The sequence below is a fragment of the Oikopleura dioica genome, chromosome 1, assembly GCF_907165135.1.
Source record: "Oikopleura dioica chromosome 1, OKI2018_I68_1.0, whole genome shotgun sequence".
NCBI lineage: Eukaryota > Metazoa > Chordata > Appendicularia > Copelata > Oikopleuridae > Oikopleura > Oikopleura dioica.
The window spans coordinates 12591378-12602014 of NC_137291.1; the positions used below are offsets into that span (position 1 = coordinate 12591378).

The window sequence follows — 10637 nt, forward strand, 5'->3', positions numbered from 1 at the left end:
ACGAAAAATTTCTCTCAGGAGGTGGTGGAGCGCTTGGTGGAACACACACCAACACCGAAAAGCGGGTGCGCCTGGTGTAGTAATAATTCCCGAAAGGGGACGCCGCGCTATTTATCAGAAAATCCACAATTATCTTATTTGGTTCAATCAAAAACGTGCTAAAGTAAACGTGAAATCATGGAGGACTCATCCATTTTTTAAAATAATTCGTATAATTATTGATTTTTCATTTTTTCGAATGATTTTTTGGGCTGTAGATATTTTGTCTTTGGAAAAATATTGTTGAAAAAAGCTGCGATTCACTTCCAAGTGCTAGAATCACCAAAAAATTAGCCGCAACAAGTTTGGCCTTTTCCCTTTTTTGAACGAAAATTTAACCTTGTTTCCTCAAAGTTCACAGCTGGGTTATTACATCTTCTCCGTTCTAAATGCTGACGATTTCTTTAACACGTTCACGGAAATTCTAGTGGTGTCTTTTTCGCCAATTACCAGGCCAATTTTGTCTGTGGGTACTTTTTTGGGCTCAAGGTCCAGATATGCATTCAACTTCTAGCGAGATTGGCACGTGACGCGCGGAGGAACTAGACTCAAGAATAATTGTCAGGTAAGTTACATAACCGACCGTCCGGTCCTCCACTTTTGCTCCCGAGCGCCGCCGATTAGCCACTAAGGGGACGAGGACTTCACCGAACAAACGAATGTTCTTAGAAGCAACAAACTAGATTGACGCAAAAGTGAATACCCAATGTGTGGTCACCCCAAATGTCACAAAAAATGGACTCAATGAACCAATGAGTAAGGAATTCACCCAGTTAATGGATCATTTAGCTGTTATAAAATCAATGTAGTTTTGCATGTTTCAGTCTGCGTTGAACCCAGGTGTAGCTTTTATCATGGATGTAGAATGGCTATCTCTCCATAAGAAATTATCTAAAAACGCTATTGCTATCATTGATAGTCTATCAAGATTTGACCAATAAGATATTTTGCTGATGATATTAACACTTTTTCTGCTGAGAATATTTATTTGTGGGTAAATTGTAATTCAGAAGGAAAGGGCTTTAGACAGACATTACAATTAGATTCAACAATTAGAGATTTTACGAATCTGTCTTTTCCATAAAGATCCACTCATCGGGGGTCTTACTCAGAATTATATCCCAAAAATCTCGCTTGAAATAGCTGAATGATTGCAGATCAGAAATTTTGAAAAATTGATTTCCGTTGATTTCATCTTTTTCTATTTTCCATTCAAAATTATCGTCTGGTTTGTCTGGCAATTCGCTCATCGCAATTTTTTGGGGAGATTCAGGATGTTCCACCGATCGAAAAGGGTTTGCAAATTTTAAGATTCCGGAGTCATTAATTGCAATTCGGTAAACATCTTTCTTGATCTCGATGATTCTAATAACAGAAGCACCCTCTTGAAAAGAATTAAGTCGTAGGAAGCTTCTTCCAGTATGATCATTTTCGAGCACCCAGTACGCCTAAAATTTTGATAATTAAGGGACCCGGTTAGGCAACGGCGAGCTGAACTTCACGCGCCCGTCGTTACTCTTGTGAATAATATTTTTCAAAAATTCTTTTTGCTAATGATATCTGCAGATCACCAGCTTTCTCATCCAATTTTCAGTTTTTGCCTATCATCACTCGTTCATGAGCCAGGTCCGAAAGAAGGAGCGCAACTTCAAAAGGGTGTTTGAAGAGAAATCCTTTTTCAATCTTCATAAAAGCGGCACTATTGAAAAGCCCATTAAATTCTCTACAAATCTTACCTATCGCGCAAAAATGAATCATTACTAATTGCGGATTAATGGCTGATAAACTGGAGAACTTAGCGCGCTCAGCACGCCACAGCGCTGCAGGACGCTCCGAAATAGCTCCGGGACATGAATCCCGCTGGGCGTGCGCTAAGAAGTTTTGTTTATCTGACCTGTATCGCTAATAAGTACAGCTTCAGATTTGCGCGATAGGTAAGATCTGTGGAGAATTTTATGAGCTTTTTAATGGTGCCGCTTTCATGAAGATTGAAAAAGGATTGCTCTTCAAACACCCTTTTGAAGTTGCGCTCCTTCTTTCGGACCTGGCTCATGAACGAGTGATGATAGGCAAAAACTAAAAATTGGATGAGAAAGCTGGTGATCTGCACATATCATTAGCAAAAAGAATTTTTGAAAAATATTATTCACAAGAGTAACGACGGGCGCGTGAAGTTCAGCTCGCCGTTGCCTAACCGGGTCCCTTAAAGTCATAATACTGCATGCTTACACTGTCGCATCTATGTTCAGAATCTCTCCTTCCGCAGACTGTTCCAGATATCTCTTTCGGAAAAGGCGACTCAGTAGTGAAATCTTCTGAAATTGTTGTCATCTCTTCTGTTGTTGGCGGGTATGTCGTGATCTTAGCTGTCGGTTCTTCTGTTGCTATTGTCGTGTCGATCGGGTTTCGAACTGCAGTGGTCTGTGTTATTTTTGTCGTCAACGATATTAATGATTCTGTTGTAGCGGATGTGGCTGCCATCGTTGGTAAAGTCATTGCAGTTGTTATTGCAGTTGACGAAGTCTCATCTTTTGTTGTCGTCGATGATGAGGATGATTCAATGCCAGCTGAGGTAGCGTCTGTTCTTGAGTCAGTCGTTGGCATTGTTGCAGTCGTCAATATCTCATCTATTGTTATTGTCGACAAAATCGATGTTGATGTCATTGTAGAAGATGAGCTTGATGGGAACGTTGTTGTTAATATAGTTGGAGGAGTTGTCGTTGTAGACGTCGTTGTTGTCGTCTTCGCTATTGTTGTTTTATAGTTATTCGTCACAATTGGAACTGTTATTCCAACCACAATGCCGATAAGTATCACTAAAGAGAATTAATTTATTCAATCACATAAAAATCATACAGAGAATCGAAAGAATGAGACCAACGAGTCTCTTCTTGCTTCGTTTTATCGGGACGAAATTTTCGTCTTGGATTTGTTCTTCTTCGGAAGTCATTTTTTCAAGAGTGAGAAAATTTCACAACATCCGCTTGTATTATGCCCCACTATCGCGCCGATACTGTCAGATAACACACTTCTCGTGGAAGAGTTCCAACTTTCTAAGCCTGTAAATCCCCTGGCTACAGTGTGGATTCTACTCTATACAAGATTCTCGAAGATTCCTACGAATTCTTCGAAGAAAAAGGCGCCAGAGAGAAGAAATTTTCATGGGAAAAATTCGTCTTCCGTTTTCTTCCTTCAAAGAAATCAGAGTCTTCCACCATCAACATTGCATTCTTACTGAAATTCACTTTTTCGGAAGGATTTGACTATCTGTCAATTAATCAAAAGGCCAATTTTATTTCCGTAAAATTTTATTGAAACAGGAATTCAAACATTGTTCAAACAAAAATCGAAAGAAGCATGATAAAGAATTGGCCAGTACTCCGCTCTATTATGACTTCCTATCACTGTAGTGTTTTTGATTTGATCATCTTCAAGGTCAATTCGTTGCAGTGGATATCCATCGTAACTCTGTCCAGAAATTACGTAAATTGACGATCCTATCAAAATTGAACCACCAGTAGACAGGCCCTTAAAGGAACAGTTAATGCTTTGTTCACTAAACGAGACCTTACCTTTTCCATGTAGCCATCGATGGACCACTGTCCGTTTTCGAGTCTCCAAACATCTTTTCGATTGCTGTATCCGCCGATTAGTAGCAATGAGCCAGAGTCCAGTCCGACAAGGTTGTGAAGCTTGACATCCCTTATTTAGGCATTAGAATTTCGAGAATATGAGCCAATCTTACTCAGGGTGGTCTGCAAGAGATTTCCATCCGTCGCTCGTCAATGTTTCAACTTTACTTGTACCATCGTAAAACCAGCTTCCAACGGTTGTTGGGTTTCCTTCGTACATACCGAGACCGCCAGTAGGATGACTGTATTGAGAAGGCATCGTTGAAGAGCAAGTGTAGCCGTCGAATCTATCACAGTTGTTTCCAGAGCTTGTTATTTCTGGAAAGCAGATCAAGGCCTCGCTTCCATCATTTATTGCGAGAGCTGCTTCGCCTCCCCTTGAAGCGGAAAAACTGAGCAGAGCGGGAAGTTGGACAAAGGAACAACCTTCTAGTCGGGCAATCTACTCAAAACTAAAGATCCGTCTTATCCACAAGAAGCCTACCTTTTGACTATCATAGCTTCCTCCGAAAATATGTAGATGATCGTTAACGATAGCATAAGAAGCATATCTGACGAAGTTTTCTGAGGGAGCATTTATAGTTGGCTTCAAACTTGAACTGCCGTCGCCAGATAGAATGTATGCATTTGAAAGACCTGTTTCAACGAAGATCATGAGCGCAGTATCTTTCTGAAGAGAAAGATAAAAACAGACTGATCGAATTTTGAATCTTACAGGAGCGATCGGAGCAAGTGTTGTTGTCGTTGTGGTGGTTGTAGTTGTTGTTGTGGTGGTGGTGGTGGTTGTTGTTGTTGTCTGAATGGGCATGATAATTCAAGAAGAACAGTGCTTGATTTACCTCCGGTTCAAGGCAGGGACATGTTGCCATTTCTTCCCGGTACTCAGCATAGCAGCTGTCGTAGCACTCAAAGCTCGGTGGACATTGCTTCGAGCAAACGTTCTTAATAAAAAATATTTCTTTCCGGGCAGAGCATGCAAGACTTACAAATTGATCAAGCGCGATTTGCAAGCAAACACGATAATGGTCGTTGTTCTCTTGCGCGAAGTCACAATCGTGGCAAAGTTGATGCTCGCAGTCATCACAGCCGCCGGGGCAGTTGAGTCCGCATGGACAAAACGAATCGCAAGCTTAGAAAGATTTATGGAAAATTCGGTAACGGATTCAATCTTACATTGAAAAGTCTCCAAACATTCACTGTGACAATATGAGGATTCGCAATGAGACATACAGTCGACGTAGTCCACTCGGCAAAATGTCAAACACTGATCATAAAGATCAGGAACACTGAAGAAAACATTTAAGAATTTCGAACTCGGCGGCCCTAACTTAGGGTTAGGGTTAGAGCTCCTTCGGAAGCATCTTTACTTACTCGCATTCCATATCCGTTGTAGGAATTAGGGAACAAGCTGCAAAATTCAGACAAGTTATCAAAAATATCATGTTTTCTTTCTTATCAAAGATTAATTGATAAAAATTTTTGATCAGCGCGATATTTATGCACGCATATTTGCACTGGAAAGAGACCAGAAGCAGAAGGTAAATTTCAGATTCTTCTTCCAGAATGTTCCATCTTCCTCGGGAAGCATTCATTTTAGGGCATTTGAAAAACTCCCAATTTATTTTTTTTTTTGAGAAGAAGGGCATTTTATTTGAAGGAAGCATCAAAATATCATTTTAAGCAAGTTTGGCTGTTGAATTTTTTGAACTTTTACAGGGGCATTTTTTTTATTGTTTTTCTTGAACTTTATTTGTCTCAGCATTTGTCGTCGTTCTTAATTAAAAATTATGATTTGTAATAATAATTATTCAATTTGCAAAAGATGAAATACCTGGCGATATTTGACATCTTTACTAGACAGTTTCTACATATTCAAGTTGCTCATTTTCACGCTGGATCTAAACAAAAATGAGTATCTCATTCATGTTTTATTATTCAAGTATCTCATTTTTGTTTTCAGTCAATTTATAAGCTCAAACCTGAGGTCATTAGTAACGATTGAAATTTCCGTCTTGTTACTGGCTGTTGTCGTTGTCCTTGGGGTAAGAAAGGATCCAAGCTGAAAAGGGCCTAGACGAGGGGATCCTTGAAGCTTAGGGGTTAATCCGCCGGCTGTTAGGTCTGAACATATAAATTTATTACATGTTCCCGATTTTTATCAAATAAAATTATCTTACAAGTTGAATTCGTAGCGTCAGAATTGGGAAAGTCGGTATCGCGAATGAGTTTGGCACCAGAGTGATATTGACTTGCTAGAATTCTTTCTCTCCGTCTCCTGAATATCAAGTGTTCATATTGCGTTTGCACTTGACCTAGATGAGGAAACATACGTTAGAAGACTCTTCAGCCTCGTTCTGAAGGAATTGTTCAGGAATGCGTAAAGCAGCGGGTTTATACAGCTATTCGACCAAGCGAGGATAACAGTGACCATATGGAAGCTATTAGTAAGGCTATCATGCGCCCTTTCTCATGAATATTGAAATCAACGAGGAGTACACCGGGGATAAGCCGTTCCTACTTTGAGTCTGGACTGGATCCTCGAGATCGTTGGTACTCGTGTTGTTTCCCCCAATCGATGTTGCCAAATCAAGGTTGAAAGAAATCCAATTTGGATAGATTCGATGCAGCAAATTGGAAATTTGGTTAGGCAACCAGCAGACGAAGAAGATCAGAATCACCGAGGCCACGAGTCGGGTCGACTTGTCATGTTGCTTTTTTCGCTCGAATTGGCGGCCTGATCACGTGATTCATTTTTCCACGGTTTAAGTTGTTTCATACCTTGTCTCTTGGCAGATTTCTGGTTGTTTTCCTTGAAGCGCCGTTTTCTGAGGAAAACGAATATTGAAGTGTAGCAGTAAGTGATGACTATCAAAGGCAAAATAAAGGCAAATCCAACACGGGAGGTAATTTGAACATTCAACCAGAACTCGTGCTGCTCCGAGCCGATTTCTCCCGGAAATAGCCAGGCGCAGTGCGCTTGTTGTTTGTTCAAAACTTAAACGGGTTGAAAAACGTTGATGGTTACTCCTTACTTTTGTTGTTGATGTAGGTCACTTGGCGAAAGGCAAAGGCTTGTAACGAGAAAACGATTGAAATACACCAGACTAGTAACGAGCAGAGCATCGAGTTTCGAACAGTTCTATTTTAATTCATATTAATTTTTGGCTTTCTTGAATTATTAAACTAACCGATAAGGCCGCGAGTTGATGGCGATGACCACTGCCAGGTAGCGATCTATAGCCATTGCCATCAGAAGCTTTTGAGGATTTCATTTTTCATTATAATCAAAATTATTGTTTTAGGTTCCTTCTTGTTAAAATCCGTTCCAGAATGGACGATGACATATTCAAAAAAGTCACGAACGAGAAAACTCGACAAGCAGCATTTCCAAAGATCCACTCGTCTTGAATAAGGTCGAAGGCCCAGAACGGGATGGTAGAAACGAAGATGAAGTCCGCAATTGCCAAATTGGCGACATAGACATCTGCGCAACGCATCGTATCAAAAATGCATAACAACTTCCATACCTGTGCATGTTTTGCTGTTGCTGTTCAGAAACATCGAGCAGAAGATGACGAGCCCGTTCCCACACAGGCCCAGCATGCAGATGACGATGCATAAAGATGGCAGGATGATCTGAGGGAAATTTAAGCGGAAAGATTACTGACCGAAAATAATATCAGATGAACATTAGGGCGACTTGAATACATAATTTGGTAAGGAAGCATTTATTTATGAGCTTGACCTACGTCTAATCAACGACAGATACAGGTATTGCTACAGTAATCAAATTTTATATGCATTTTACAATATTATTAATAATTATTCTATAAAGGGAATTTTTAAAGAAGGCTGGGAAATTGCCAATAGATGAAAATCAGCCTGACAACAACGATTTTCAGGGGCACGTCCACAACGATTTTCAGCCGTAAATCCAGTCTTTTTATTTTTGACCCCTATTATCCGCTTTGAAATATATCTTGAACCTTTAAATGTCCATCAAGTTGAATAGTACTGACCTGTTTGAGTAGGGCGGATTGTGAGTACAGACCGTCAATGTGATCTATTACACTCGCGTCTGCGAGGAGTAATGCTGTTCCACGGATCATTTATCAAACTTTTTATTCCGAGTTTGGTCTTGTCACGTGACCGGAAGACAGTAATTAATTCAAGTTCATTTTTGATCCGTTAGCCATAAATGCCCCGCATTCCAGGTCCATGATTTCGCCATATTTGTCGGGTTCTTCTTTCAGGAAAAGCTCCTTTTCCTTTTAAAGAAGATCTTCACCCAGTTTTTGATGAATAATTCATAATTATATCGAGTTGAGCTCCTTCGTTTCTCAAAAAACGCGACAGAAAACGATTGGAGTTAATTATTCTGAATAATAAACGATTCCCTTCAGAAAAGAATAAGAAAAAACCTTCTGAGTTTACAATGAAAGGAAACTGCCCAAAGCTCCAGGGGAGGGATGATAAATCTACCAGCAAAGGTTAATTCTGACAAAATGGGATTGCCCTCCATTTATTGGGGAGGGGGACCTTTTCCTTCAAGCATCCTGTGTCATTTGAGCTTGTAAACGGGTTGTAATTGAGGAAATCGCTGTCCACTGTATTTGCTCCATCTAAAATATCTTTCAGGAGAACCTTTCTTTTGTTTTTTTATTTAGTTAAATTAAGCTTTCTTTTTTGGATAAATTCTAAGATCAACACTTATGTAACAAGAGGGTATTCTATGTGACCCAGATGATTTGATGTCCACTCAAATAAGTTACTGTAAAAACTGCTGCATAGACTTATTAGAGTATGTCAACCTTTCGGAATTGTCAATTACCAATGCAGCAATGCTTCGCGAATAAAATGACATTTTAGTTGAGTTAATAAGGAAAAAAGAGCGAATAAAATCAATTATCAAAAAGGTCGAGGGGTCTTACGAGAATTTCGCTATAGAATATGCAAATGTATCTTTTTACAAGAATCCTGGACACACAAGGAAAGGATAACTTTACAAGGTCAAAGATGGTATGAAAGCGAGCATATGCTTACATACACGCTTCGTAAAACCATTTGATGGTTTGCAATTCAGCGCTATTTGAAGGAGGTCAAGTCGAAGTACATTAAATTCCAATTTTTCAAAAGAAAAAGTTTTCTTTGTGAACTCCCCTGCTGATTTGTATATAGCCACTCCTTCAAATCGAACTATGGCTGTATTGTTTTGTCAAACAAGTGCTTTGGTTGTCTATCATGTTAATACGACAATAGTAAGAGTAGATATCTGATCTGAGCTCAGCAGATTTATATCCAAATAAGTAAGAGCGTATACAAATTCAAACATTCTTTAGTTTATACCAGAGTTGGTAAAAAAGTATACTTCCCCTCGCCCTTCAAAAATCTGCAGGGCGCCCTTCATTCTTGAAGGGCGGTGAAGTGTACTTCACGCGCCCTTCAAAGCCCTGAAGTATACTTCAGCTATCGGTTCATCTGCCACAATCAGCGTGATTTAAATCATGGCGCCTGAGAGCCAATAAGCGCAAAATTTGAAAAAATTCTGGCGGATGGATTCTGATGGCCGACAGAACCAAGTTGAAGTAGAGTGAAGGGCGGAAGGGCGGTTGAAGTAGAGGGAAGGGCGGAAGTACACTTCACGCCCTTCAACGCCCTGCAACGCCCTGAAGTATACTTCATGAAGTATACTTCATTCTGAAGGGCGAGTGAAGTATACTTTTTTACCAACTCTGGTTTATACAGACGGTTTACAAGCATAGATAACAGTCGTTCTCGTGAATTTCGTAAAGTCTTGTCTCGCAAAAATGATGTTGAAATGCAGAGCTAGAATTTCAAGCTCGAAAAGAAGTGAAATTCGAAGGCAAAAATGACCACTTTTCCTGAGAAAATCTCAATTATTTTCCAGTAAAGGAGAATTTTTTTCAATAAAATTCAATTTCATAGAAGAAAAAGAAATCTCGTACCGTTAAAAGATGCATCCTCCATCAGTATTTTTCCTTGTTCTCTTCTATGTCTTCAAATTTCCTCTCTATAAATAACTTTTTCGGTCTTCATCATCAGAATTCTTGCTGACAAGTTTTATCCTCTGAAGTTTATATACAATTAAATTGAAGCTATTCGAAATGTTTCTCCGCCATGGTTACATTTGGGCACGCCATCTGCTCGCGCGCGCCCTCGACTGATTTTAGCGTCGTTTTAGTGTCACCAATCTGCTGATAAGTGTTTAATAAAGAAAATTAATGAAGCATTTATAAAATTGAATATTTTCTCAGACTCTCAATTTTGAATTGGGTCGGCAAATAAATCAGCATAGTATCAAAAGAAAAAAAGCATAAATTAAACTGACTTGACAAAAAGTAGATTTACTGTCTCGACCTTCCTGTATGAACCGCGGGCGAATCCTCCCGGTATCTAACTGTAAATCCGTATATAATCGACTCTAACATTTGTCTCTCGAAGAAAGAGCAACGAGAGCTCACAAGTCAAGTGCAGGCAAAAAAACTGCCAATTCTTGCACTTTTCTATTTGGGGATTTCTGTAAACAGCGAAGATAGATTCCATGAAATAAATATTTATTGAACATGTACAGAAAATACGCCTGGTCTGGGACGGTCTTAATCAGCCAAAGCGTCCCAAACCAGGATTATTTTCGCTCTCGCCTCTGGCGCCACTTTCATATTAAAAAGCACCCCCCAGGCGTGCGCCTTTGATCTTTGAATGGCCCGACCGTCCCAAACCAGGCGTATTTTTGACCGTCCCAGACCAGGATTATTTTCTGTATAAGAGGTATGTTAATTAAATTGTGTCTTTCTGAGTCGTTGAAGCAGGCGTTAGTAGGTTCAAGAATGCTTAGAAGAATATACAGGAGAACAGGAGTATGTACAGTTATTAGTCGTTTCTCAAGAGGTCGAGAAGAGCATCTGCAAGAATCAAGCTTGGTAAATCTATCGACTTTGTCATACA

At 39.7% G+C, this 10637-nt stretch overlaps 2 protein-coding genes and 1 long non-coding RNA gene across 3 annotated transcripts; all 3 read right to left on the minus strand.

The window, feature by feature from the left end:
- Nucleotides 1-3363: 3363 nt before the first annotated feature.
- LOC145712220 (uncharacterized) lies at nucleotides 3364-5519 on the minus strand. The gene is made up of 9 exons (XM_081789905.1): nucleotides 5503-5519; nucleotides 4845-4957; nucleotides 4658-4800; nucleotides 4511-4612; nucleotides 4387-4467; nucleotides 4156-4341; nucleotides 3785-4113; nucleotides 3612-3741; nucleotides 3364-3567 (listed from the first exon to the last, which is right to left on the minus strand). Exons 1-9 carry the CDS (start codon nucleotides 5517-5519, stop codon nucleotides 3364-3366), a joined length of 1305 nt encoding a protein of 434 aa, XP_081646031.1.
- LOC145712221 (somatostatin receptor type 2-like) lies at nucleotides 5319-7802 on the minus strand. Its single transcript, XM_081789906.1, has 12 exons — nucleotides 7691-7802; nucleotides 7199-7307; nucleotides 7004-7155; nucleotides 6860-6927; nucleotides 6704-6810; nucleotides 6450-6665; nucleotides 6249-6405; nucleotides 6002-6109; nucleotides 5849-5946; nucleotides 5651-5792; nucleotides 5503-5569; nucleotides 5319-5444 (listed from the first exon to the last, which is right to left on the minus strand). The coding sequence occupies exons 1-11, from the start codon at nucleotides 7778-7780 to the stop codon at nucleotides 5536-5538; spliced, it is 1281 nt and encodes a 426-aa protein (XP_081646032.1). The 5' UTR covers nucleotides 7781-7802; the 3' UTR covers nucleotides 5319-5444; nucleotides 5503-5535.
- Nucleotides 7803-7862: 60 nt separating this feature from the next.
- On the minus strand, nucleotides 7863-9857 carry LOC145706532 (uncharacterized). The gene is made up of 3 exons (XR_014134695.1): nucleotides 9638-9857; nucleotides 8211-8293; nucleotides 7863-7933 (listed from the first exon to the last, which is right to left on the minus strand). It is a non-coding gene; the product is annotated as an uncharacterized LOC145706532 (long non-coding RNA).
- Between the last annotated feature and the right edge of the window lie 780 nt (nucleotides 9858-10637).